The sequence below is a fragment of the Eleutherodactylus coqui genome, chromosome 4, assembly GCF_035609145.1.
Source record: "Eleutherodactylus coqui strain aEleCoq1 chromosome 4, aEleCoq1.hap1, whole genome shotgun sequence".
Taxonomy (NCBI): Eukaryota; Metazoa; Chordata; class Amphibia; order Anura; family Eleutherodactylidae; genus Eleutherodactylus; species Eleutherodactylus coqui.
Window position 1 is genome coordinate 54,614,916 of NC_089840.1, and position 27,619 is coordinate 54,642,534.

General features: G+C 44.7%; 1 protein-coding gene across 1 annotated transcript in view; it reads left to right on the forward strand.

The window, feature by feature from the left end:
* The first annotated feature begins 1,238 nt into the window (after window positions 1-1,238).
* The window catches only part of ZRSR2 (zinc finger CCCH-type, RNA binding motif and serine/arginine rich 2), a 32,882-nt gene continuing 6,501 nt past the window's right edge, over window positions 1,239-27,619 (forward strand). Inside the window, exons 1-11 of the mRNA XM_066599467.1 lie at window positions 1,239-1,317; window positions 4,355-4,434; window positions 5,754-5,820; window positions 6,210-6,315; window positions 7,856-7,939; window positions 14,922-14,960; window positions 17,083-17,198; window positions 17,983-18,196; window positions 20,651-20,706; window positions 22,434-22,543; window positions 24,473-25,413. Of these exons, the coding sequence (XP_066455564.1) occupies window positions 1,274-1,317; window positions 4,355-4,434; window positions 5,754-5,820; window positions 6,210-6,315; window positions 7,856-7,939; window positions 14,922-14,960; window positions 17,083-17,198; window positions 17,983-18,196; window positions 20,651-20,706; window positions 22,434-22,543; window positions 24,473-25,371 (1,815 nt within the window). The 5' untranslated portion in view covers window positions 1,239-1,273 and the 3' untranslated portion in view covers window positions 25,372-25,413. The remainder of the gene's footprint in view (window positions 1,318-4,354; window positions 4,435-5,753; window positions 5,821-6,209; window positions 6,316-7,855; window positions 7,940-14,921; window positions 14,961-17,082; window positions 17,199-17,982; window positions 18,197-20,650; window positions 20,707-22,433; window positions 22,544-24,472; window positions 25,414-27,619) is intronic.

Sequence of the window (27,619 nt, forward strand, 5' to 3'; positions counted from 1 at the left end):
CGTAATAAAAGGGGTTGTCCTGTTACTTACCCCTCCGGGTTCCATCACTGAAGCCCACTGCAGTACTGGTGATTTCTGTGATAGATGATTTCACAAGAAATCAGGTGACCAATGCAGCCAATGAGAGGCTGCACCGTCACCGCACATCCTGAGCGCCATGATAAAAGGAATTCAAGAACGTGACGCTACTGCCTCTCATTGGCTGCAGCGGTCACCTGTGATATCATCTGTCACAACAAACCCCAGGACCGCAGTGGGCTGCAGTGTTGGATCTCAGTAGCCACAAATGGGTAAGTATATCCCTGTTTATTACTTTCTGTAAATCCTACTGTTTGTCCCTAAAATAAGCCCTGGCTATATTTTAAAAAAAAAGACGATCAAAATACTAACGACCACCTGTCCGTCCGTGCGTTACATTCTCCGACCCTAATCACATGACGGTGATGTCATCAAAGGTCCTACATCTTGAGTAAGTTACATGCTCCAGAAAAAATACACAGCACCATAAATGGACTTTCTTCATCACCCCATCTCCACGAACAAATGCAATCAAAAAGTTGTACGTAACCCCAAAATGATGAACAAAAACGTCAAATCTGTAGAAAACATAGGTTGTCCCACAAAAAGTGAGCCTTCACGGACCCTCGCTGCACCGACGGGAAAATAAAAAATTATGGCGGTCAGAAAACGGCTGCAGATCATATAAATGTCGCATCGTCATAATACCGCTGAGACGCAAAATACAGTCACACTGTCATTATTGCTGCAGGCCGTGCGCTGTAAAGAAGACCCCCTCAAATATGGCGCAAACGCGTTCCTTCCACGTCACTCAGCGTGAACGACTAAACGGCTAACAAGAACCACTGAACTCCACTTTTTAAAAAATTTTTTACGTTTTTCAATGCATTATATGGTTGGCAACAAAATAAAAAAAAAAAAGTTATAATTTTTTCTGGAAAGTGGGGTGGAGAAAGCAAAAATGAAAAACCGAAAATTGGCCGTGTCCTCGAAGGGGTTAAATACTTGTTTACTTATTATTAAAAAACACTCTAACATCTCTATGATTGGTCCGTTTTATCCAAGCAGGTAGTCAGCAGGCAGACAGCGCCGCTTACTGGTCACCCATCGATACTATCAGCGGCTCCACTCGCACCACGTGACTAGGTATGACGTGGCCGGCGCTCCGTCAGGCTTTTGGGCATGCGCATAAGCAGTTAGTTGAGTCCCATTTCGGCTTCCGTACTAGAGCCGTTGATTGGCGACAGAAACAAAGATGGCGGCGTCCGTGCAAGGGCCTGCGGAAGCCGTGCGACTAAAGTAAGGATTTCCATGGCTTGGGGAGGGTTGTTGTGTGGGTAGAGGGGGTCGCCGATGTACCGCTGCTCTACTCTAAGAATAGTCTGTTGGGAGGATAGTAATGGCGGCGTGCAGCGGTGGGCTGTGCGTGTCAGCCATGTGTTCTCTTCTGGAGAGCCCCTATGCCATGTTTTTGGTGGAGGGGGGAAGTAACTGTGAGGTAAATGTTATTCCTGTATTGTTACCTCCTTCTGCTTTGAGGAATGTTTGCACCGCCGTTACGGGCAGCGTCACACACGTGCGCAATTCTCAGCGTGCCGCAGTCATGGAGCATCGGCGTTGTGTACGTGCTGCGTCATATGTGTGAGCAGCAACATGGGAGCCGGTGGGCTCGTTCACACAACCGCTCTGTCTCCTAGCGGGCTGCGGACGTATCGCCACTTATGCGCAAAAGTGAATGGACAGCACTGCCCATGAAAAGGAATAGGGCTCCCGCTGCGTGCGGCGCGGTATAATAGAGCGTGTGCCGTCATTGTGACGCACATGGTTAGCGTGTAAACCCTGCATGTGAATGGATACAGACTTTTTCTTTTTTTTAACTTTTATTGACTCTATTTACCGCTGATCACGCGGCTGCGCATAAAATGTGCCGAAATCGCGGTCATGTGAATGAGCCCTATGGCTGATTGTCGTGGCCTTCTCCTGGCTGTCAAGCCGCCCGTCCCTTGCCTCCACCCCCTCCTTCCGGTGGAGACGAGATACAACAGTACCCGGTGCATTACCCACATAAAAGGCCGTAATGCGCCGTCAGCACACCAGCATTACGCCACGTTGGGGATTTCTGTTTCTCTGTTTTGTTTTTGGAGGAGAGTAGCTGAATTAAGTAGTTCCGTTTTTTTTTTTGTTTTCCCCATTGATTTCAACATTCTGTTTCCGATCATTTCCTTTCCTTTTAGCTGCCATTTTTTTTAATAATGAGCACAAATAGGGCTGCAGTTTGCGCGGAATTTGCTTTGTTTAAAAATAAAAATGCCCCTCCTGTACAAGCCGTGCGCCCCTGTCAGCGCGCCGGCCCGCGCAGGAGTGATCTCGGGGTTCGTACCTGTCGTGGAATTTTCTGATTCTTCATGGATTTTTGTCATGGAATTTTTTCTGAGTAATAATTTCTGGGATTCTTGTGTTTTCCTGTTTGTCCAGAATCATCTCTTCATTCCATTCCGATCCAGTATTGTGTTTGGCGCTAGAGGCCAAAGGAATAAAGACATTGTTTGGGATAAATAGAACTAAAACCACACAAGAATCTCAATACTCAGTCTTAGGCCGCCTGCAGACGGCCGGGTCGGATCCGGCTGCGAGAATTCTCGCAGCGGGACCTGACCCGAGCGCCTGCAGAGACCAGCGTGTCACTCACCTGCTCCCGTGGCTCTGGATCTTTTATGTGCCGGCTGCCGGGCAGCCAGCGCATGCGCAGAGCGGAGCCGGCGGCCGGTGAGTGCCGTTCCTGCGAGCCCCGCACAGATATAGAGCATGCCGCAATTTGTTTGCATCTGGGCCGTCTGCCTAGGATTGTGTTTGTTAATGCAATCCTATGGCAGCTTCCAGGGGCGAAAATTCCACGGGAAATCCCGCTGCGGAATTTCCACCCGTGTGCAGGGGGCCTTAAAAATACAAAAAATATTTCAGATTTTAAAATGCTTTGAAGTTTTTGTTCCCAAACGCGCTCTCGTGGTTGTGGACCCAGCGGGGGTGTCTTTTATTTTTTTGTGTGTATGTATGTATGTATGTATGTATGTATGTATGTATATATATATATAATAATAAAAACACAATAAGGGCGCCTTCACACTTGCGAGAAAATTGCACATTTTGTTTGAGCGATGTGAGAGTGAGGGAAAGCGTAGAATTATGAAACCAATGATTTTCAATTATTAGGAAGTCCTATTGACTTCCGCGCTAAGAAATTGCGGCAGAATTGCTTGAGAAAAGTGGCAGCCATGTTCTTGCGAGAAAAAGCAGTTCTGGCGCTCAGAAATCGCGGGATAAAGTCACAATTTTTGCCACAATTATATCGCAATCGCCAGCGTGAAGGAGCACTAACCCTTTGATTTCGAGTTCCGCGAGAGTCATTGAAAATCAACATTTTGTCATGGAAAAATGTTTTTGAAAACCCTGCATGAACCCCGGACGTGCGCTCAACTGGTGAAGCTGCTGAGGGAATCGGGCGGCCAATCCGGTGTGAATTAAATGCGTGTAAGTGCACATTACTACTTGGAGGGTTCTCTGGGTAAGTGCTACGGATGATGTATCTTTGGGATTGGTCATCAATAGGTGATTGGCTGCGGTCCACCACTCAGGGCCCCGGCTGATCAAGTACCTGCTGTCAGCGCCACAACACGGGGTACGGGGCAAAGCGGTTGGCTCCCAACTCTGTAGTGGCCGGTGCTGGGAACTGCAGCCTGACATCCCATTGAAATCAATGAGAGCTGCGCCTGCACTTCCCACCACTGGCCACTGCACAGGGGTCAGTGCTTTCACTTCATACCCCGTGTGTCGTGGCGCTGACAGCAGGCGCCTGAGCAGCCAGGGTTGTTGAGCAGTGGACCCCAGCCGACAGGCTATTGATGACTTATTCTGAGGCTAGATCATCAATGGTATTTCTGTGGAAAACCCTTTAAAACGAAGGAAGTACTGTTGGTTGCTTTTTATTACGTTTTTTTCCTTTGAGACAAGGTGACCAAAATGAAATGCAGTTCTGATGTTTGGGACCTCCCGAACTTCGATTGGGGAATTTAAATGGAACTGTCAGAATTGGCAGCAACATTTAATGGCTGTAGAAAGTGACCCCTAAACAGTAGAGCACCTCATCCACCTCCGTTAGAGCAGGGAACCCGGGTTAGCCAAAGCCTAAGAGTCAGGCAGGAAATTTGCTAAGCTATTTCCTGCTGCCGTATTTTAGGCTTCTTTGTATTGATGTCTGCTAGTTCTTTCGTTTTGTTCTCATGATGCTGTCAGATAGTAGTCATTGCTACTCCATTCTCAACTGTTACTTTTGTCTCAGTCACAGGAAAACCAGATCCCTTTTGAAGAAAGAAAGGCGAAAAAAGAAGAGGCAGGAGCTAGCGAAGCTAAGAGAAGCGGGTAAATGTCTCCTTCATATATTACAACAAATGTCTAAAGTGTTAAGACCGGTTTTAGACCATAATAGGAATGCTAATGTGCGCCTACAACACATGGGCCTCCGATGGTTCTGCTGAACTGAACACGGATCACCAAAAAGGATGTAGAGTGCTCTGAGTTTGGTTTGGTAAAACCAGGGGTTTCTGAGTTGAGGCTGTCTGAAACTGCCCAAACTTTAGTAAACTATATCTACACCACAATCTATATGGGGCTAAAGATGCCAGAAATATCCCCTCCTCGTCATTATCAAGTGTGTAATAGTACTTTCGCACAGCCAACACCGTCTCAGTGATTAGAACACTTGCTCTCTTACACAGCAACAATGGTCGCTCACTGAATGGAGGTGGAGCACACCGTAGGTCTCTTCTAACTGCTCATCTCCATTCAAAGCAAGCAGGCAGTCGCTCATAGATGAATGACTGCTTGTCTACATAGGCTGAGGGTCATTTAAAACCCCTTTTTACACGCAACGATTATCGCTCAAAATTCTTTCAAATGGCCAAAAGTGATCGATAATCACTACATATAAATGTGGGCAGTCGTGCGCTATTCGTTCAATTGTCATTTAACGCAGTTTTTTTGTTGTCATAAAAAACATTGTTTGCTCAAAATTCGTTCTATTCAAGTGGAATTCATTCAGTTTTTGGGCAGCTTGCCGACTTAACAGTGTAGTCATTGTGTTGCCTTGCATACATAATGAGTACACTGTTTAGTCTGCTGGGAGGAGACAATGGAATCCTGCTGGCCAGATAACCCTCACATAAACACATCTAGCTGAGCAAACAACCCCCACTGAGCTAATGGAGATGATTAAAAGCAATTATCTGTTCATGTAATTTTATTCAAAAATGCCGTCCCGTTCGTTCAGTTGTGTGGTTGTTTTAGCGATAATGGTTTCGTGTAAGAGGGCCCTAAGTCTGTAGGTGAGCTGAAAAACAACTAACTCTGACAAGTGGGTGAGAACTGCTTACTTGCCCTGTCGGGTCCCGAGTTTACTGGAGACAACAGATCTCTTTCTGAGCTACTAGTTATTCGTTATGCCACTTATAATATAGTGAATGACATCACCTGTAACTCCCTGAAGGACCTGTGATGACGATTGGAGTTGGTCAAAATATTGAAGGACCTGTCATGATCAGAGGCGGAGCTTGGGTGATTCAGCTGAATGTAATGAATGCAAGTAGCTTATAAAGGAGCCTGAAAATTGGGAATAAAAACAGAGCTACCCGTTTCCAACCTTTTTCATTTATTTTCCCTGTATCATTGTGTTTATTTGGCAGAAGAAAACAAGGAGGAAGTCAGCGCTGAGGATGAAGACGAAGATGATTTACAGTACGAGATCGAAAGGTATTATCAAACAAAATATGCTCTGTTGCCTCTTTTTTATATTAACATGTTATTTAAATCATGCAGTGATGTTACAGGAAAAACACAAAGTACAAGAAATCTAGTCAAATTGCTTTATTTCCCCTCCAGTGCGCCCCACACCTCTAAGAATATTTACACCAAATGGAAGCATAGAAAAATGCAGTTCATCCTGCCAGAAACAGGCCTCATACAGCTGTGAGGGCAGAAAAATATAGACAAAAAGTGTAATAACACTCAGAATGGGGCGACGCACAAGCAAAAAAAAAAAAAATCCTTGTGGTGTTTTATACTAATGTAGGCTCGGTCCTGAAGGAATTACAAGTTTTGGCTTTTCTGCATTAAGTAGTGACTTGTCATTGTGTATACAGGCAGAGGCTTCATGAAGAATGGCTGGCTCGAGAACAACAAGCTCAGGAACAATTCGAGCTCAAATTGGAGAAAGAAGAAGCGGCACGAAAACGTGAAGAAGAGGAGGTACAATATATACCAGAAATGTGTATATGCTGGATGTGCATCACATAATAATTAGTGTCTCTATGGCAGGGCTGTGGAATTGGTTGGCCAAACTGTCAACTTGTAATTAAATCCCCAAATCTGCTCTTATTTGAATAACACCGTATAACAGGTTCACCTTACACTCATTTGCTGCTTTTTGCACTATTTCACATTTTTAAGTTTTGCTTTTTCGTTGGTCTTCCCCATTTTTCTGCAGCTCTGCTGTTTGCAATTCACTTTCAGTAAGGGAGCGTGTAACAAGCCTAGCGTTCTGCCAGTAGTTCACTGTCGTGTACTTCCTTTCTCTCACTTTCTATGCTGCATTGCTCTGTCATTGGTTCAGTAAGCAGGGAGGCAGCATCTGAATGCCCACCCCTCTGCTGTTCCAACACAATTGTATGATTTTGGCATACAGAGACGTTTTGCCCAAATGATTAGTAAAGACAAAGTAATGCGCGCACACGTGCTGTAACAGCAGTAGAGAATGTGGAGACTGCGGACACTGATTGCAGGGAGATGCCTGTGGTTACAACCCCTCCCCGATGACTAAGAAAACGTCCCAGTTACTAAAGAAGCTAAATAACTAATGCCCCATATACATGGGACAATGTTGTCTAAATGATCTGCACGGGCGGTCATTGTCAACGTTAGTTGGCGCTCGTACAGAACATTGAGAGGCCGATCACCGTTAAGTATCGCTCAGTGCTACTCATTCTACATGAAGCACGGAGCGGGGAACGTTTAAACACAGCGATGACTTTTTTGTTGGTTGAAAGTGAGCGATAATCTAATAGTGCGTGGCGGCTTGGCAATTAGATGTAATGATTCTCACGCATTTTCATTCATTTGAATACGTTTTGTACAACAATCGTCTCGTGTAAATGGCTTTTAATAGGAAGTGGATTGCAGAGATATTGTTGGTAGGGAGAACATTAGTGGCGGCCACTTCTTTCTTGATTTACAGTGGTCAAACAACATTTTTAATGAAAGTATGTTACAAGGTTGAGACTTTTAACATACTTTCATTAAAAATGCTTTACCGTGAAAAAATATTTAGCCTTCATCTGTACAAATGTTTCACATGACGTCCAGGACAGAGGACGCGTTTTGACTCAAAAAAATGAGTCTTGATCACCACTGGAGATCTAGTTAGAAAAAGGGAGGGTCCTTTCCAAGAGGTGATATTTCCTTTGTACAGATGCAGCGTAAGAGAACTTGAGCGCCATCATTTTGTGCATCATAAATGAGCTTGGCCGTATTCACACGGGTCTCTAAGTTGCACCCAAGACGCTGGAGCGCGGCTCTCAGTACTCAACACACGGACACTCCGTCGATGTAATGTGTAAAGAACACAGGAGAACACACATTTCATGGCCCATCCTTGTGCAATGCGATACAAGAGAATGGAACGTGCAGCGTTTTTTTTTTTCAATCTTAAACTGTGGGTCCAAGTAAAAAAAATCGCTTATGTCTATATAGTGTATGTGTGTCAATCTAGTATTTTCTTTGTTTCACACAGAGAAGGCTGATAGAAGAATGGAGACAACAGGAAATGAGGGAGAAAGAGCAAGAGCCCGAGCAAGTGAAGAAGAGAGAAAGAGAGGTGATTCCCGCTCTAGGAGGATAGAACCGCTCATATCCTGTTTCCGTTGTAGTTACTGGTGTTGATGAAAATATTGCACTTAAAGGGGTGGTTCTACCTCGAAAACCACTTCATACGCCCTTTTAGGACATATGTCATTGAAGGCGATACCCTGCCTCCACATGATTGCAATACCATGTGCTGAGCTCCTCTGGGTGAGGACAGCTGATTGCTGGGTATTAGACTTGGGCTGCCTGGCAACTTTTCGAGCGCCACTCATCAAATCGCGGTGTTGTGCCACTTGCTTCACAAGCAATGAAAGTGTCGTATTGAAAACCCCTATGTTACCGTGACACAACAGTTGCAAGTAATCCAAGCCAGATTCCATGTGTTGTGCACAAAGTTGCCGTGTAGCCCTAGCCTTAGTATAATTGTTCCAATGGCAATTAGCTGATTCGCAGGTGATTCCATTCTGAGAAGTGGTTGTCCAGAAGGGACATGTTCAGTAAAACTTTGTATAGTCCATCACGTGTGGGATAACTTAACCCTTTAAAACTGCCCATACATCTTTTTACAGTGCAGCATCAGACACCTGGCACGGGACTTCTGTGCCAGTGAAAGTGTGTGCTTGGCTGTTAGATAACATGGCACTTGCTCAAAGAGCGGAGACTGAAGAAATCTTCCATCCCCACTGTTTAACCCTTTTATATGCTGCAGTCAATGCATCTGCCACATGTAAAAGGCTGGCAGAGGGATTGTGGGGTCCCGATAGGTCGCTATAGAACTGGGAGACTTGAATGTGGTCTTCAGGTCTGCCAGCTACGGTGACCTATGAGCTTCTGCCTATGGCTGAACTTCATAGGATTTATAATACACTGCTACACTGAAGTATAGCAGTGTATTAGAAGGATGATTTAAGATGGTGATACTCAAGTTCCCTGGTGGGACAAAAATTAAGTTAAAGTATATTTAAAAGAAAAAAAAAGTAATATCTGGTATTGGCGTGTGCATTACTTAACTCATTCCGACAAACCTCTTACTGCACCGTTGAGAAAAAAGAAGTGTGTTACATTTCAGCCATCACTTTTCATGGGAGTAACCCTTCTAGTTATTGTATAGCGTACTCTGCCAGCCAGTCATTGGGCTGTACATTTTCTGAATGCTTATTTCCTTAACCTCTGTTTCCATGTTGAAAGCTGCCAGCTAAGTCCTGCCCGACCCCCTACATCAAGATGTATCTTTTTACGAGTATATTATGAAATTGCCCTAGGAATACTCCGGGTCATACAAACACAAATCTAATTGCCAAAGGCAAAAATTACCCAACAGGTAACATCCGCTAAAATATAATCTAAATACTTTATTATTCAAAAGGACAAAGACCACATTTAATAATATTTAACCCCTTAAGGACCAGGCTGTTTTGTACCTTAAGAACCAAACACTTTTTACAGATTTTTTTTAATTTTTTTATTTTTTACCCATGTGGTGGTTTAACTGCCCTATTTTTTTTTCCCCTCCAGCTACCAAAATTATTTTTGCTTGTTTTTTTTTTTTTGTTTGTTTTTTTTTACCGTGACACATAGGACCTATTTTTTATTAAAGGGTAAGAAGCTAAAAAAATGTTTTTTGAAGTTCTTTTCTTAATTACTTTATTTTAGCATAAATATGCCATGGGAACGGATTCCTCATTTTGTCTCGGACGTTTTGATATATAATATGGATGGTTTTGGATTACAGGGCACATACGGCGACGGTTTTGGGTTATTTTCTTTTATGTATATATTTTTATTTGATTCTGTAATTTTGTTTTACTTATTTGTTTAATTACTTTTTTAGTATCTATGTCCCCCATGACGTCATATATGACCTCTGGGGGACGTTCACATGTAATTTTTTTTTTTTTTTTTAATTACACACTTTCCCACTACAGCTGGGGCGTTCATAGGACCCTCAGTTACAGGGAAAACCTCTCCTGTAGTGACATTAGTCACTGGCGGAGCTGATCAGGGTCTTCTAGGACCCTGCAGCTCTGCTGTCCTGTAGTAGAAGAAGCACTTCCACTTTTTAGTACATGGCGCTCATTGAGCACTGTGTACTAAATAAAGGAGAAGGCAGAAAGGGTTAAAAACTCCCCTTGAGAGTTCTCAGCTGTGGCTAACAGCTGACAACCCGTCCTGCTTCTGATTGCAGGAGCTTTAATACCCGCTGTATTTTTTACTATCGGCTGGGATTAAAGCCCAGGGGAAAGTGCCGTAAATTTATAGTGCTTGGTCCTAAATGGGTTAAAATAAAGGGGCAAATGAAGTGTGACCAGCAGTCGTCAGTTAGTATCGTGTGTGTAACTGTGCGTATACACACTAAAACATGGGCCTGGATGGCCAACTGCCAAAAGCCTATGCAGAGATTAGTAAATCAGCAGCACCAAACCCTGTTAAAATTCAATCTGTAGCGACCCTGACATGTTTCACCTTGCAGTGTCCTCAGGGGGAACCACGAGGGCTATAGTGCTGGCTGTTATTTCCCCCGGGTACGTCGAAATATGTCAGGGTCACTATAGATTAGATTTTAACAGGGTTTTGGTACTGCTGATTTACTCTACATAGGCTTTTGGAAGTTGGCCATCCAGGCCCATGTGTTAGTGTGCGTATATACAATTACACACACGATACTAACTGATGACTGCTGCTCACACCTCATTACTCCCACCATCTGCCCCTTTGTTTTAAATATTATGCAATTTGGTCTTTGTCCTTTTGAATAATAAAGTATTTAGATAATATTTTAGGGGATGTTACCTCTGGGCATTTTTAGCCTTTGGCAATTAGAATTACAGATGTATCTGTTTGGTTTCAAGAGGCATTTTATACTTCGCATTGTTCTACAAGTAGCACTGTTTAATGTTATCCAGGCAGGTAGATTATTCCCTACGATGACTTGTTACAAGAATTGTACTGCCTCCCTGCAGTTTAGAATCTAATGTCCGTTGAATAGAAAACTGCTGCTCTGTAGCTCCGTACTCTGTGATCATCGACTGAGCAAACCTTTAGGCTGGATTTACACGGGGCGGATTTGCCGTGGAATCTCCGTGCAGAAATCTCGTCCACATGGGGCGGTGAATCAGTCGCAGCAAAGCCGACGCTGCAGCGCGGATTCCCGGGATGCAGCATGTCCATTCTTCTTTTTTTTTTTTTTTTTTTCTTGCTGCAGCCGCATTCTCCTCTATGGGAGATCCGGCCGCAACAGAAGAGCATGCGGCGAAGCCGCCCCAAAACCCGTGGCTGAGCGCTGCGGGTTTTGAAGCCACTCTTTTCCGACGGAAATCTCACATTTTTTCGCTGCGGCAAAACTGCGAGATTTCCACTGAGAATACGACCCATGGGAACCCAGCCTCGGGGTATGTTCACATATAGCTTATTGGATGCTGATCTATCACAGTGGAAAAATCTGCAGCAAAATCCACCATGTGTGAACGCACCTGTTACTGTATTCTGATTCTTGATCTGATCAATGTGCGGCCAAGTGATTGTGCCTGTTTCCTTTATTCCTGGGACAGGGACAATGTGTTCAACCATCATGTCTTCGATTGTCTGCACAGTCACTGCCCCAATGTTTGGCAAGTCATCAATAATTTGGGGTTCATTAGAGCTGGGTTGGCATGGGGAGGGGGAGTCAGAGGGTCGGAGTTCAGTGTTGGCTAGACAGAGTTGTGGAAGACTTTGGGGCACCATGGGGAATATGTAGTTTTGACCATGTTGCTGAAACTACGGGTCTGTTCTTCAGCAGGGAGTAAGGAAGATTTTAATTCTGCATGCTTGGAACGGGTAAACCAGTTAGAAAAAAAAATTATAAAAAATTTAGAAAGAAACTTGATTTATACCACTAATGGTCATTGTACAAGGGACGAGCTGCCAGACAAATAATGCCCGCCAGCTCATTCCAGTGATGCTTATTCTTGTGCTGTTACACGGGAGAGGGCACCATTGGCATTGCTCACAGTGCTGCCAGAATGGAGGCGGAGCTGGATGGGATGTGTTGTTCCTCCGCCACAGTAAGCAGATAGTCATTAATGTGAACAACTCAAGTAGAATAAGAATCGGGCATTCTGGAGGAAGAAGGCACATGGGCCCTGAAACAACTACTAAACAGGGCAGCCGAACTGCTTAAACCAGTGTCAGTAAAGATCCTATCCAACCTATGTGAAAAGATCTGGAGCTTCAAATCGTGGCCCAAAGACTGGACAAGATCTGTCTTCGTCACACTTTCAAAAAAAGGTCATGCTCAAGAATGTCCCAATTACCGCCCCATCGTCCTCATACCTCACGCGAGCATGATCCTTTTAAAGATCATACAAAAACTCTTTGTGACAATTGTTGAACGGGAACTGCTGGACGTTCAAGCTGGCTTACGCAAAGGATGCGGCACCAGAGACCAAATCGTGAACCTGCGTTGGATCACGGAGAAGACATGGGAATATCAGAAGGATGTGTACATGTGTTTCATCGACTACAGCAAGGCTTTTGATTGTGTCGAACATGACAAGTTTCGGAAGTGTCTGAAGCAAATGGGCGTCCCAGAACATATTGAACGGCTTATAAGGTCGCAACAGTCAGGGCCGCTTATGGAAGCACGGATCGGTTCGGAATCGAGAAAGACGTACGGCGAGGCTGCATTCTATCACCAGTCCTTTTTAATCTGTACGCAGAAACGATCGTGAGGCGATGCAATCTGGACGGATTAGAAATTGGAGTCAAAATCGGTGGCAGAAATGTCAACAACCTCCGACATGCAGATGACACCACCCTGCTTGCCGAAGGTGAAAGGGGCCTGGAATACCTTATCCAACAAGTGCCAAAGGAAAGCAAACACATGGGACTGGACCTCAACAGCAAGAAAACGAAAGTCATGACCGCGGTATGCAACGGTACAGTGAACATAAACATCAACAACGAAGAAGTCGAGACGGTCCAAGATTTCATCTTTCCTGGATGCAAAATCGATTGCAACGGGCAATCTGGACCTGAGATCAAGAGACTTATTACACTTGGTAGGATTGCAATACAAGGAATGGAAAAGCAAGGATATTGGCATTGCAACAAAAACCAAACTGGTCAATGCAATCATCTTTCCCAAAGTTGGATGCTAAGGAAAATTGATGTGTTTAAACTATGATGCCAACGAACAAGGAATTGTTAGATTGCGTCAAACCGAAAATATCACTATAGGGCAAATTCATCAAATAGCGATGTTTTTTTGTTTTCTTTTTTTGGGGCCACGTGATGCGTGCTAGTTCACTGGAAACAGTACTGATGCTTGGCAAGGTCAGTGGGAAGAGAAGATCAGGGCGACAAAGAACAAGATGGCTAGATACAATCCAGGCCACCACCAACATGTCAATCACAGACCTGAAAGAAGCGGTGAAAGACAGGAATGCGTGGAGAACATTGATCCATGGAGTGACCGAAGGTCGTATGCGACTGAACGGATAATCATCATCAAGTGACTGACTGCTGTTTACACTGAGCGTCTCGTCGTTCAATCATTGAGTTTCTGCACTCAGAAAGCTGAACAATTCTCCCTCAGTCACTGCGTGCGTTTACACGGGGCGATTGTTGTTCAAATTCTCTTGTGAAAGGGACATTACTAATGGTCTTCTTACTTGGGCAGATGATCTGCCTGTGCTAGCAATCACTGACCACCGGCATGTTGGTCAGCACTTGTGTACATGGGCAGATTGTCGTCTTTATGGGGACAATCCATTGTAAATCTGATTATTCGTCCCCGTACAGCTGACTGACTGCACATCCTCCTGATTACATGATGGGCAGCCGAGAAGCAGGCAGTTTTATGCTGGCCTAGATGAGCCGATCAGCCGCTGAACATTTGCTTGTCAGCTGACTGTTGCTCTCTCTACACGGCTGAGTTGTTGGTGAACGAGTGTTTAGAGGAACATTCTGGCCCACTAATTGGCTCGTGTTAATTGACCATAAGAGAACCCCTTAAAGGGATATTCCAACAAATCTAATCCTAGCTGCATCAGTCGGACATTCGCTGATTTCTGCAGTGTACTGCCATGGAAGATTTTCTCCTGTTAGTATTCGGGGATCACCTTTCTGCCATCTTTGTTAGAAATGGTTGGAATCGCTAACCACCAACGCCCGCTTCACAGCTGAACCAGTGGTCCGTGCGGGCAGGGAGAGAAGATCTCTCTGTAACCCCGCTGCTGCTCGATGCGTAAGAGGAGATCTTTCATCCTGATGATCAATACATTCAATAGAAGCATGCTCGGAGTTCGCTTTCTCCATTCAGCTCAATGGGCGTCAGAGCAAGTATCTGTGCGGTAGAACTAACCAGGTAGCAGATGAGCGAGTTATTACCGACTGATATAATTACTATCACCGTGGGGTAGATGGAGAACTGTGTGCAGGATTCTGACCCACCATTTAAGTTTCAGTGTAGCTTTGACACATCTATAGCTCATTATACACTGTTTTAATTTCTCATCTCGCACTTGTATTTCTGCAATTTTTTTTTTCCTGCCCGTGTGATGGCCTTTGTAAGAAAAACGCTTCTCTGATCATCGGATTTTGTTTTATTCCACGTGCATGAAAAATCGCATGTTATTTCTATAGGAAAAGTAAAATTCTCATCACATTTACATGTGAGTAGTTTTTTTTTCCCTTTTTTACACTTCCATAGGAAATTATGGGCGATGGCATCAAAAATAGAATAGCTGCAATTTTTCTACTGCACGGTATTGATGCTAGAGAAATTGCCCATGTAAATGGATACGTTGCAAAGAATAGGTCCTAATTTTGTCTTGTTGACAAGGCACAACCCGCATGATGAGAAAAGCTGTGAAAATACGGCTTTGATGTATAAAATCCACTAGAGATTAAAGAATCCCACTATTCTAACATTGATGTTAGATGTTCTTAACCCAAAAAGCAGATGCTGTTCTTCATGGAGGTTTTTACAAGTCCTGTGTTTACACCATTTCTAGGAAGCCGTGCAGAAGATGCTGGATGAAGCAGAGAGTCAGGTAAGAGACGAGATGAAGAAACGTTATATGTGCGGCTTGACCGTGGGCTGAAGTGCACTTGGCGTTCACACCATTGTAATGCCTGGAGAACTAATATCCTGCACACTACATTCAGCTCACATCTAGCGGCCACTCTATTACTTTCTTTTAAGGCGTAATTACACATTTCACAAACTTTGCACGTGTCAGACAAACATGTCAAAAGTTTTGATCAGTGGAATTGTGCTACCAAGACCGCCGCTGAACGTTGAAAAGAGAGGGGCTGCAGCACTCACAGAAGCGCTGTGCCTCTCTGGGTGTCTTTGATGCTTTTCATCTGCTCCTGGCAGCTAAAGTTAGTCATAGCGGTCTATAGAAAGCATCTATAGATCTCTGTGGTCATCTTTAGCTGCTGGGAGCAGGCAAAAACCAGCAAAGACACCCAAAGAGTGCAGCCCCCTCTTTCCAGCGTTCAGCGGTGGTCCTGGCAGCACAATTCCACTGATCAAAACTTTTGCTGTGTCTCTCTGAGATTTCTAAAGTTTGCTCTTTAATTTTATAGTTTGGATGCCTTTTGTTCTAACATGTAAGACGTTCTCATCGATGAGGGTCCTGATCCCTCCTCTTGTTATAAGAGGGAAGGGCATATTGGCTTCAGTTTCACTAAAGCTACCTTCTAGGGTTTTCTGGCAGCCGTTTTCCATATCACTTGTTCATGGTCAGTTTGTGAAGGCCGTTGTCTTGGATGACAATCCCGTAGGCTATGACACAAATTTAGACAAAAAGACTGATTAATGGGACGCAGCTCTATTCAACATCACATATTTTTCAACTTCAACACCTTATAACAACTGAGAAAAATCTAATACAAAACATCAACTTTTCAAGAGGCGTCAGTGATTCATGTCAGAAATAGTTTCTGATTGTTCGCTCAGAGCGGTCTGAATCGGCCTCTTTAGTCATCCAGAATCTATATTTTATGGCAAACTTAAAGGATATTTCCAGGACTAAGGACCCTTTTATCTGGGACGATTGTTGATGTGGAAGAGTCTGACATTGTCCCAGCGAAGATGGCTCCTCTGCTCTCACACAGGAGCGATTGCCGCTCAGCGAATGGAGCTTTACCGGGCCGATGATCGCTCTGGCCGCTCACTTCCATTCACAGTAAACAGGAAGTCATGTGTTTGAATGACTGCCTGTAAACGATGAATAGAGACGGATGGCCGGAAGAGAATACCTGCACACTCTGACGCCATTCAGGGAGCGATTATTGCTCCTGTGTGAAAGCCAAGGAGCGATAGTGGTTGGGGCAACTAGTGGGCGCTTCAGCTCCTGAAGTACCCTAAGATTGACCTATCCTCAGGATAGATCAATAATACAAGACTGGTGGGGGTCCACGAATCTGTGCCCATGCCGATCAGCTGTCTGAACTGGCCACTTCATTCAATACCAGGCACAGCGCTGTACGTTTCATAGCTGCTGTGCCTGGTATAGCATCTTGGTCCTAGTTACTTAAATTGGACTGAGCTGCTATCCGACCATTTGACTGATGAATGTAACATCACAAACCTGAAAAGTGGCCACAGCACTAACCGAAGCACTGCAGCTACTTCAGCCAAGTGACTGGCATGGTTCCGCAGTGGTGGACCTCCACCCATCTGATATTGAAGACCTATACTGAGGATAGCCCATTAATATTTCGGTCCAAGAAAACGCCTTTTAAAGGGGGTTGAAGAGAACTCCTAAAGTGCATTGTAGCCTATAGCTTGTGTGCGTGCGCGCATATATATGGAGGGCCACAGAAAGGTAGCCCAACACCACGTTCTTATGAAAGCTGTCTAAAATCTGGAAATTTAGCATCCACCTCATGGGATTTTTGGGAGTGGGTTGAAGGAGATCCTCGCTCTACAGGCTGTTCATGATTGCGTTAGCTGGATCATAAGCACTTCGCACTCCAGCAGGTCACATGATCCACTCTGACATCACAGATTACTCTGGGAGTAATCCGGTAATACAAAAATGAACATTTATTCATTTATAGACCGCTTTCATAAGAGACTGGTGCTGGGCTACTTTGTATAGCCCACTATAGAAGAATTGCTTGGCTATGACATTGATGGATAATGTATGTGGTTTATTGCAGCTAGAAAACGGTGTTGTGAGTCACAATCCGGAGGCACCAAAAGGATACGGCACAGAAAAGGATCGCGCCAACTGCCCGTTTTACCTAAAAACCGGAGCGTGTAGGTTTGGCGACAGGTACGACTGCAGACGTGGGCTTGAGATAATGATAATGGGATGTTACAGGTTCACGTTCCTGCACTGGGGTTGCTTCAGAGGGGTGGAAGGACCTTTTATTATAATTGTATTGCTTTAATGTTCTCTATGGCACTAATGGTTTATATTACCTGCAGCAGAACAAGGATTTAGGTCCGTATCATATATTCTATTCTTTACTGTCCTTGCTGTAGTCTCTACTAAAGCAACAAGTGAAGGAACAAGTAATGAACTTAAAAAAAATGGCCCCATGTGGCTGATCGTATCATATGTATACTACTTGCCTTTGCTGGCAGCAAGCACTTGTAAGAGGGTTTTCCATGCAAATACTATTGATGACTTACCCTCAGGATAGATCATCAGTTGGTTATCGGCTGGGGTCCACCACTCAGGACCCCTGGCAGATCAGGGTATGGAGTTGAAGTGGTTAGCGCTGACCCCTGTGTTGTGGCTGGTGCTGGTAATTGCAGGTGCAGCGCTTATTAGAATTAATGACCGCTATGCCTGAAATTACCAGCACCAGCCACTACACAGGGGTCAGCGCTAACTGCTTCCACTCCATACCCCGTGCTTTGTCGGTGACAGCAGGCACCTGAACAACTGATCAGCTGGAAATTTTGAGCGACGGACCCCAGCTGATCAACTATTGATGTTCTCTCCTGAGCATAGGTCATCAATAGTGTTTGCCTTTAAAACCCCTTTAAATGCTTGTGCATGCTGCTGTATAAATGATAGCATGTGTTTTCTATTTCCTGTAACTACATAGGTGTTCCCGCAACCATTGCTACCCTTCCTCCAGCCAGACTCTGCTTGTTCGTGGCATGTTTGTGATGCTCGGGATGGAGCAGTGTCGATGGGACGACTACGACACAGACGCCAGTCTAGAATATGGAGACGATGAAATCTACCAGCAGTTTTTAGACTTCTATGATGATGTTGTACCCGAATTTAAGAATGTGGGAAAGGTCATCCAGTTCAAGGTAAGCGGGAAGTGATTGTCTTTTGTTATGACAACCTTTTATTTTTGGAGGATGTATTTACACACATGATAGGTCGATTATACTTGTGGATGAAAATCCAATATCGTCCTTGGATTGTAGGCAGAACCCTACACATATAATAAAAGACACAAATTACCGCTGTGTGACGGCACCTTCTGGTTTCCTGCACGTTGCTGTGTGCTTCGACCGTCTTTATCACGTGCAAGGAGCAATTCTAACGGGACGTGTCGTAATGTTGTGTTTTGATCTTAATGGGGTATTCCCAACTTACTGGATATGACACATGTCTAATAGGTGCTGGTCCATGCTTGGAGGGCAGGACTTGCACGCCCACCTGGTAAGGTAGCCATGACCAGGCATAGAATAAATAAAGTGGTTGCGATTGTGCGCAGCGCCCTCCTCTTCTATATTAGTTATGGAAATAGCCATGCAGGCGTGCTTGTCTGTTTCCGTAACTCCCATAGCAGTGCAATGAGAGAGTGGAGCACTGTGTGTTTTCTAGTAAAGGGAGGGATCCTCATTCTTCATATAGGTGTGACCCATATCTATCATACATTTATGACCTATCCTGTTGGATATACCATTAATATCTGAGCTGGGAATACCCATTTAAAGGGACTGTCCAGTTACCGGACAACATTTCCTCTATGGGTCCAGCTGTGCTAAAAATAACAAAAGGCGCTGTCTTGCCTGTCCTTGGCCTCTGCAATGCAGTCCCACCGTGGTCCCAGAATTGCAGAGTATGACCATGTCACCTGATCACTGATGCTGCAGCCTCTGATTTGGCTACAGCAGTCAGGTGACATCTGGTGATCTATTCCTCCTCCACAACAAACATTCGATCACAGTGGGGTTGCTGGGCTGGATCACGGCAGCTTAGGACGGGCAAGTACAGCTCCTTTCATTATTTTTGCGCAGCTAGATCTATAGAGGAAACGTCTCGTAACTGGACAACCTGTTTAGGGTATATTCACATATGGCGGAAATGCTGTGGATTTTTTTGCACAATCTGAATTTCCGCATCAAAAACGCTGGTGTGGATTTTGACTCCAAATCCAGCGCTCTAAGTTAATCAGTCAAGCAATGATTCCATAGAAGTGAATGGAGAGGGCCGTGCATTTGTGCAGCCACCTCACTATTTGATCTATGCTTGGTTGGGTCAGGTGACTACTCCCCCATTCTAGAGATGGGTGCAAGTCTAGGACTGGCATCTCTTAAACGTTAACGGCATATCCTGTGGATATTCCACAAAAGTCTAAGATGGGAATACCTCTTTAAAGAGTCAGCTCACAGGAAAGGAAGCCAGATACAAGATCTGTACTGCAGGGAAGGCTCAATCACCATATACCCTAGTAGCATGCAACAAGTCAGATTGCAATATAGAGGAGCCTAATGGGCAGCCACTCAACTCAACCCAAGATGGGGCAGCGTGACTGCTGACAAACCTAATCTGCACAGTATGAACTGACACCAAGATGACAGTAAGTGTGCCACACCATACAGGAGTATAACGCACACTGACAAGGCAGTGGATTGCCCTGTCTTAACGGAGTGTGCCACATTCGCATTCCATCGTGGGCTCCTCCAGCATCTATCGCGAACTGCATGCACAAAAAACACACACTGATAAATGCGGGTGTTCATTAGTACTTCGGCAAAATGCTTAAAGGGGTTGTCCCGCGAAAGCAAGTGGGGTTATACACTTCTGTATGGCCATATTAATGCACTTTGTAATGTACATTGTGCATTAATTATGAGCCATACAGAAGTTATTCACTTACCTGTTCCGTTGCTGGCGTCCCCGTCTCCATGGTGCCGTCTAATTTTCAGCGTCTAATCGCCGGATTAGACGCGCTTGCGCAGTCCGGGTCTTCTTCTTTTCTGAATGGGGCCGCTCGTGCCGGAGAGCAGCTCCTTGTAGCTCCGCCCCGTCACGTGCCGATTCCAGCCAATCAGGAGGCTGGAATCGGCAATGGACCGCACAGAAGACCTGCGGTCCACCGAGGGAGAAGATCCCGGCGGCCATCTTCAGCAGGTAAGTAAGAAGTCACCGGAGCGCGGGGATTCAGGTAAGCACTATGCCGTTTTCTTTTTTTTAACCCCTGCATTGGGTTTGTCTCGCGCCGAACGGGGGGGCTATTGAAAAAAAACAAAAAAAAACGTTTCGGCGCGGGACAACCCCTTTAAGCTTTTTTCCCCCCTTTAGAGGGGAAACCTTGAGATGCCGCTGCTGTAACTTTTACCTTGGTCCAGATGTACCATTCTAGTGAATCCTACTTGACACGCTGTATAATGACAGGGTTCTCCATAGCAGCACAGCTAGAAACTCTCTCCCCTTCCTGCCGCGGCGACACTGCCAGCATGTGAGAACGTTGTAGGTTCAGGTCTTGTATGATCTATAAGGTGCATTTGTACATTTTTCCTTTTTTCTAGGTTGGCTGTAATTTTGAACCACATTTAAGAGGAAACGTCTACGTCCAGTATCAGACGTAAGTATTCCATTCTTGTTGCTTATTGGTGTCGCCACTGTTGATGTGTCCGTTGTAGTAAATAATGGAGCTCCTCATGAAATAACAATTGGGTTTATCCTTTCTTAAAACTCTGCACCCTATTGTGTCTGCTGAAAACCTTTATGAATAAGTTAGCAGCTGGGTGTTACCAGTTTGGTGGGGTGGTCTTACACAGGGTGACATTGTCAGTGCTGACCTTATCAGACTGGGTAGGGACACACCCCTTTGACAAAGGGAATGGTAACACCCAGTTGTTTATTCATAAATGTATTGGAGGAGTAACAGAGGAACAGCACAAAGCAGAGCTATAAGAAAAGATGATCCAGCATTTTTTCATGGGGAACACATGTATTTACTAAACAGGTTTGATAGAAGTGCTCACAGGTACTCTTCAAACGTTTACTTTGATTTCAGAAGGATCATGTTGAAGCTGCCCACAGTGACCTGGGAAGCTGTAGGGTTCACCCTTGTGTGAACTTGAATATGTTCTGTCCTCTCAGGACCTCCCAGCTAAACTTAAGAGACTGTCATATCCCATGAGCCCCGTAAACTAAAGCTGTGAGCTCACAGGAGATGCGGTTCTGAGTCAGGAATACTGGCCATCCGCTGCATGCTGTAGCTGACTTAGGAGCGTGTTTCTAATACAGAGGACTAGCACTTTCATTATGAGCACCACTTTTGTTGGAGAAAAATAGTTTTTTTTTAAACTAGGGATTTTTTATTAAAGGGGTTGTCCCGAGGCAGCAAGTGGGTCTATACACTTCTGTATGGCCATATTAATGCACTTTGTAATGTACATTGTGCATTAATTATGAGCCATACAGAAGTTATAAAAAGTTTTATACTTACCTGCTCCGTTGCTGGCGTCCTCGTCTCCATGGTGCCGACTAATTTTCGCCCTCCGATGGCCAAATTAGCCGCGCTTGCGCAGTCCGGGTCTTCTTCTTTTCTGAATGGGGCTCCGTGTAGCTCCGTGTAGCTCCGCCCCGTCACGTGCCGATTCCAGCCAATCAGGAAAAAAAACCCGTTTCGGCGCGGGACAACCCCTTTAAGCTTGATTGATTGATTTTTTTTTTTTTTTTTTACTTTTATACTTTTGTAGCCTTACATGCTTGTAAGCACCACACTCTTATGAAAGCTGTCTAAATCGCTTTGTTGTTCGTTCATAGCAACCAATCAGTTTAGCTTTAATTTTTTTATACTGCTGAGGTAAAATGAAAGCTGCGCTAGGATTGGTTGCTTTGGGCAACAAAGACAGCTTTTATGAGTGTGTGGCTACTTTTCCGTGGCCCACCCTGTATAAGGCCCCACTGTAAATGCACAAATTGGCAGTCACTAAGGGGGGAAATTTTTAAATCTCCTTTTTTTATTTGGTTTGAATTGACTCTCCCATTTGCATCCGCTTAATTTTTTCTTTTAATCCTCACTAAAATCTTACACCATCTTTTGCAAAGAACGTCTCTTTCTAGCAAGCTCCCCAATTTTCACAAAATTAGTTACACTATTGGAGAACTTTTACCCAACAGGTCAACTAGTAGATTTTTATTTTTGTTGTTCCTGCAAAAATGACTCTACTAAAGAGTCTCTCTCCCCCCTCCCCCCCCCCCCCCACCCTTTGGGACTGTGATTATGACCAGGACTGCCACATACTGGGTGCTTGTGTTACCTGTACAATTCTGTATGTGATCTTATTCTCCCTGTTCTAGGGAAGAAGAATGTTTGCAGGCCCTTTCACAGTTCAATGGACGTTGGTATGCAGGCCGCCAGCTTCAGTGCGAATTGTCACCTGTCACAAGATGGAAGTCTGCTATATGCGGTAAGTTACTAAGGGTCACTAAAGCGCCATTATATTCTAAAACAGTGACTGTCACATACCCTGGGAACCATTTGGTAAATTGTCTGACTATAGTCCTTTCTTTTGTAAAATGTTGTTTAACCTTTTAAGGACACTCCCCTCCTCTTCCTCTTTTTTTCTTTCCAGTTTTGATTCTCCTCCCCACTTTTGAAAATATGCTGCACTGTGATTGGTTGCTATAGGCAACAAAGACAGTTCTTGTTTTAGATGATTTCATAAATCTGCTTGAGTAGTTGCTGATACTGTCCCCCTCACAGCTAAGAGCAAAGAATTCATGGTGCTTTAGTGAATCCAAGCCCTCTGTAATAGTAGTTTTCTCTGCTCTCTGTCCTCCTGATCTCCTCCTACCATCTCCGGCACTGCCATACAGCTCTCTGTGCCTCCAAAGAAATTTGGTGGACCTCAATCCAGTGCACTTTGGATTAATATAGGCGTATGAAACGACAATCTTAATTTACCCTTCACTATGTGTGTAAAGCAGCCCTATTACATCTATGAACTGTGTACATGCTATTAGCTTGACAGGGCAAGCAATTTAACTGCCTAACGGGCATACAGTGATGTCATAGTGTGGGAAGGTCTTAATTTTAGCAAGGGTAAAAAATGGTTTTCCTACAGTCGGGTACATTAATGAAGGGTATGCTATTGACTGAAAATTTGGTTTAAAGAGTCTTCAACCACTTGACACTTAGGCCTCCCTCACACAGGGTGTTTTGTACAGCGTTTAGCGCTGCCTTTTCAGCCCAGTGCTAAACGTTGTACAACACTCCCATTCATTTCAATGGGGCTGCTCACACAGGGCTGAAAACGCTGCGCTTTGACAGCGATGCAAGTTCTATTTTTGGGCGTTTTCAGCCCTGTGTCGCCCATTAAAATGAATGGGCAGAGGTTTTAGCACTGCTGAAAACGCAGCAACACTTGGTGCCGTGTTTTTGGCAGCGTTAACCGCTCGCCGATTTTCGGGGTGAGGGCTTGCAATAGAAGCCCTACCCCGAAAATCAGTCCCAGCTAGGTAGAGAAAAAAAAAATCAATACTCACCTAGCCGCTGCAGTCCGGGTCGCGGCCGCTGGTCTCTGCCGCTGATCCGGGCCTCCTTTGCACTCACAAGTCTATTGCCGTGGGCCAGGTTTGAGAACCCCGCCCTCCAGCAATAGAGTGTTGTGATTGGTTGTCGGCGCTTGCTCGATGCCCAATCACAGCCCTTCATTGACGGTCTCAGCCAATCATAGCTTGCCGGCGCTGATTGGCTGAGACAGTCAATTAAGGGCTGTGATTGGACATCGAGCGGGCCGATAACCAATCACAGCACTCTATTGCCGGAGGCGGGGTTCTCAAACCTGGCCCACGGCAATAGACTTGTGAGTGCAGAGGAAGCCTGGATCAGCGGCAGAGACCAGCGGCCGCGACCCGGACTGCAGCGGCTAGGTGAGTATTACTTTTTTTTTTTTTTTTCCTTTCAGCATCCTTGGCTGCGTTTTCAGCCGACCTGAAAAAGCAGCCAAAACGCTGGCATAAAGTATGCCAGCGCTGCTGAAACGGGGCGGGATCTGCAGTAAACGCAGCGTTGAAAAACGCTGCGTTTCTGCAAACTCCCTGTGTGAGGGAGGCCTTAAGCACGAATATGTTCGCACACCAGCAGCAGGGTTTGTATGGAGCCAAGCCCGCTACATACATTGCATTTGTGGCTAAATAGTTCAAGTTTGCTTACTTACATCACAAAGACCGCCATTACACTATATGCCACTTGACTATTTTTACCACTTACGAGAACTATAATCAAATATCGCGTTGCCGGTGTTAGAACAGCTAGTACATCTTGATCATAATAATCTTTAGAATGTATCACTCTTGGAAGGTTATTAGCAAGCTTTCTTTTCCTTTTTTCTTAGGGTTATTTGAAAGGCAAAAATGTCCTCGTGGCAAGAATTGCAACTTCCTCCATGTCTTCAGGAATCCAAATAATGAATTTTGGGAGGCAAACAGAGACATAAATGTGTCACCAGATTGGAGTGTCCTAAGTGAGAGGAGGGATTGGTCAAGCCGATATGAAGATCATGGAGTGTCCAGGAGGTGGTACAGCCCCAGCCCAGACTCTAGAAGGAATGGTGATTCTAGCAGAAGAAAAAGGAGTCACCACAAAAAAAAGAAGAAACATCGCTCACACCGGTCGAGAAGCCAGAGAAGGTTTCGTAGCAAGAGCAGAAAAAAACGCAAGCATAAAAGTCGCAGCCGAAGTTCTTCTAGGTCCAGAAGCAAAAGAAGCAAAAGTTCATCTAGATCAAAAAGTCGTGGCAGAAAGAGCAGGAGTCGTTCTAGATCAAAAAGTCGTGGCAAAAAGAGCAGGAGTCGTTCTAGATCAAAAAGTCGTGGCAAAAAGAGCAGGAGTCGTTCTAGATCAAAAAGTCGTGGCAGAAAGAGCAGGAGTCGTTCTAGATCAAAAAGTCGTGGCAAAAAGAGCAGGAGTCGTTCTAGATCAAAAAGTCGTGGCAGAAAGAGCAGGAGTCGTTCTAGATCAAAAAGTCGTGGCAGAAAGAGCAGGAGTCGTTCTAGATCAAAAAGTCGTGGCAGAAAGAGCAGGAGTCGTTCTAGATCAAAAAGCCGTGGCAGGAAGAGCAGGAGTCGTTCTAGATCCAGAAGTCGTGGCAGAAAGAGCAGGAGTCGTTCTAGATCCAGAAGTCATGGCAGAAAGAGCAGGAGTCGTTCTAGATCCAGAAGTCCTAGCAGAAAGAGCAGGAGTCGTTCTAGATCCAGGAGTCGTGGCAGAAGACGGTCAAAGAGCAGAGAGTGAAGCCCAAAGACCGCGAGTGTACAGAAGTAGAATACTAACCAGGTATGTAACTTTTGTGTACATGTTTACCTAAAGTGTCGCCTTTGAACTAAAATATCTATTCAAATCTAATTGCACAAAGCTCCTTGTTACCCCTTCCCCACCACACACACACCTCTACATACTCTCTACCTATACTTGATATAGACAGACCCTTCTTATCGGTATTCTGGCCCACAGTATAGCTTCATTCAAACAAACACACGCACCTAAAGGAAGCAGCGGAGGTAATTGCAGAACCGCTCGCCATAATCTTTGAAAATTCCTGGAGCAGAAGAGAAGTCCCAGAAGATTGTCGTCCTCCTTTATGAAAAAAAAAAAAACTTGGATCCAGGAAAACACAGGCCTGTGAGCTTGACTTCTTTATCGAGAAAGATCTTTGATTAATTACTCCATTCTCATCCAAGTACTTGCATACATGCTGTTTAATACTTTTGTTCAGAGTCATCATGGGTTTATAGCAAACAAATCATGCCAGACTAATCTAATTTCCTTCTAGGACAGAATCACAGACTGGGCTGATCAGGGATATGTGGTAGATATGGTATATCTTGACTTTAGTAAAGCCTTTGACAAATTATCTCATACCATACTTATTGGAAAAATGACCAAATATTGGATTGACAAGGCAACCGTTAGGTGGATTCACAACTGGCTGAGTAATCATACTCAAAGCGTGGGCGTAAATGGCTGCACATCTGAGTGGAAGAATGATTCAAGTGGAGTACCACAAGGCTCTGTCCCAGGCCCAAAATGATCTGGAGGAGGAATTGAGGGGAAACTTATCAAATTTGGAGATGATCTAAAGCTAGCAGAGATAGCCGACACTAGAAAAGACAGAGTATTCAAAAAGATCTAGACAACCTTGAACAGTGGGCAGCAACTAACAGAATGGTATTTAACAAGGAGAAATGCAAAGTCCTACATCTGAGCAAGAAAAATGAAGAAAGCACATATAGAATGGGAGGAATTGGGCTAAGCAGCAGCACATGTGAAAAAGACTTGGGTATACTAATGGATCACAGACTGAACATGAGTCAACAATGTGATGCAGCAGCCAAAAAGGCAAACACAATTCTGGGATGTATAAAGAGAAGCATAGAGTCTAGATCACGTGAGGTCATTCTCCCCCTCTACTCTTCCTTAGCCAGACCTCATCTGGAATACTGTGTCCAAGTCTTTTTTTTTTTTTTTTTTTCCCTCTGAAAAACGCCTTAAAACAGTGATGTTTTTCCTTCTAAAAATGCAGTATGTGACATCACCCTTATGCAGTCAGCTGGGTACATACGGGTGGTGTGAATAAGGCTGGTTCCATATGTCAGTAATAGATGCAACAACTGCATCTACTAAACACTATAGTGATCTGTGTGGATCTCGCTACCTTGGTCATGCAGACTGGTAGAGCTTTGCAAATGTGTGCTGTACAATTATACCTTGCTTTCCCGACTGATATGAACTCAGCTGAAATATGTACATGCAGCAGCGGCTGGACCCATGTAATGACTGCCTCGCTTTGTTTTCTTGGTCTGTTAGGACCTGTGGAATACATTTTCTGTTAATTGGAATTGATTGCTTTAGTAACTTGTATAATAGTCTCTTCTGGCTATGGACACCCTGGAGAGCAAAATTTGAAAGATAATCGTTCAGTATAAACTCTGCCAACGACTGAGTGACAGACAAGAACTCGTTCGCTCATTCAGTTTAGGCAGGCATTAAAGTCAGACGACGATCGGCCTGTGTAAACAGGTAAACTTTCATCTACGAATGACTGCTTGTTTACTGTGAACGGTTATTGTGTGAAAGCACAGAAGCGATAATCGCTGGGATGACTTAAAGGGGTTGTCTCGCCCGCCGAAACGTTTTTTTTTTTTTTTTTTAATAGGCCCCCCGTTCGGCGCGAGACAAACCCAAGGGATGGGTTAAAAAGAAAATATATATATTACTTACCCGAATCCCCGCTCTGCGACGACTTCTTTCTTCCTTCTCCAAGATGGCCGCTGGGATCTTCACCCACGATGCACCGCGGGTCTTCTCCCATGGTACACTGTGGGCTCTGTGCGGTCCATTGCCGATTCCAGCCTCCTGATTGGCTGGAATCGGCACACATGACGGGGCGGAGCTACGATGATGACGCGGGACCAGCTCTCTGGCACGAGCGGCCCCATTCACCAGGTAGAAGACCGGACTGCGCAAGCGCGTCTAAAAACGC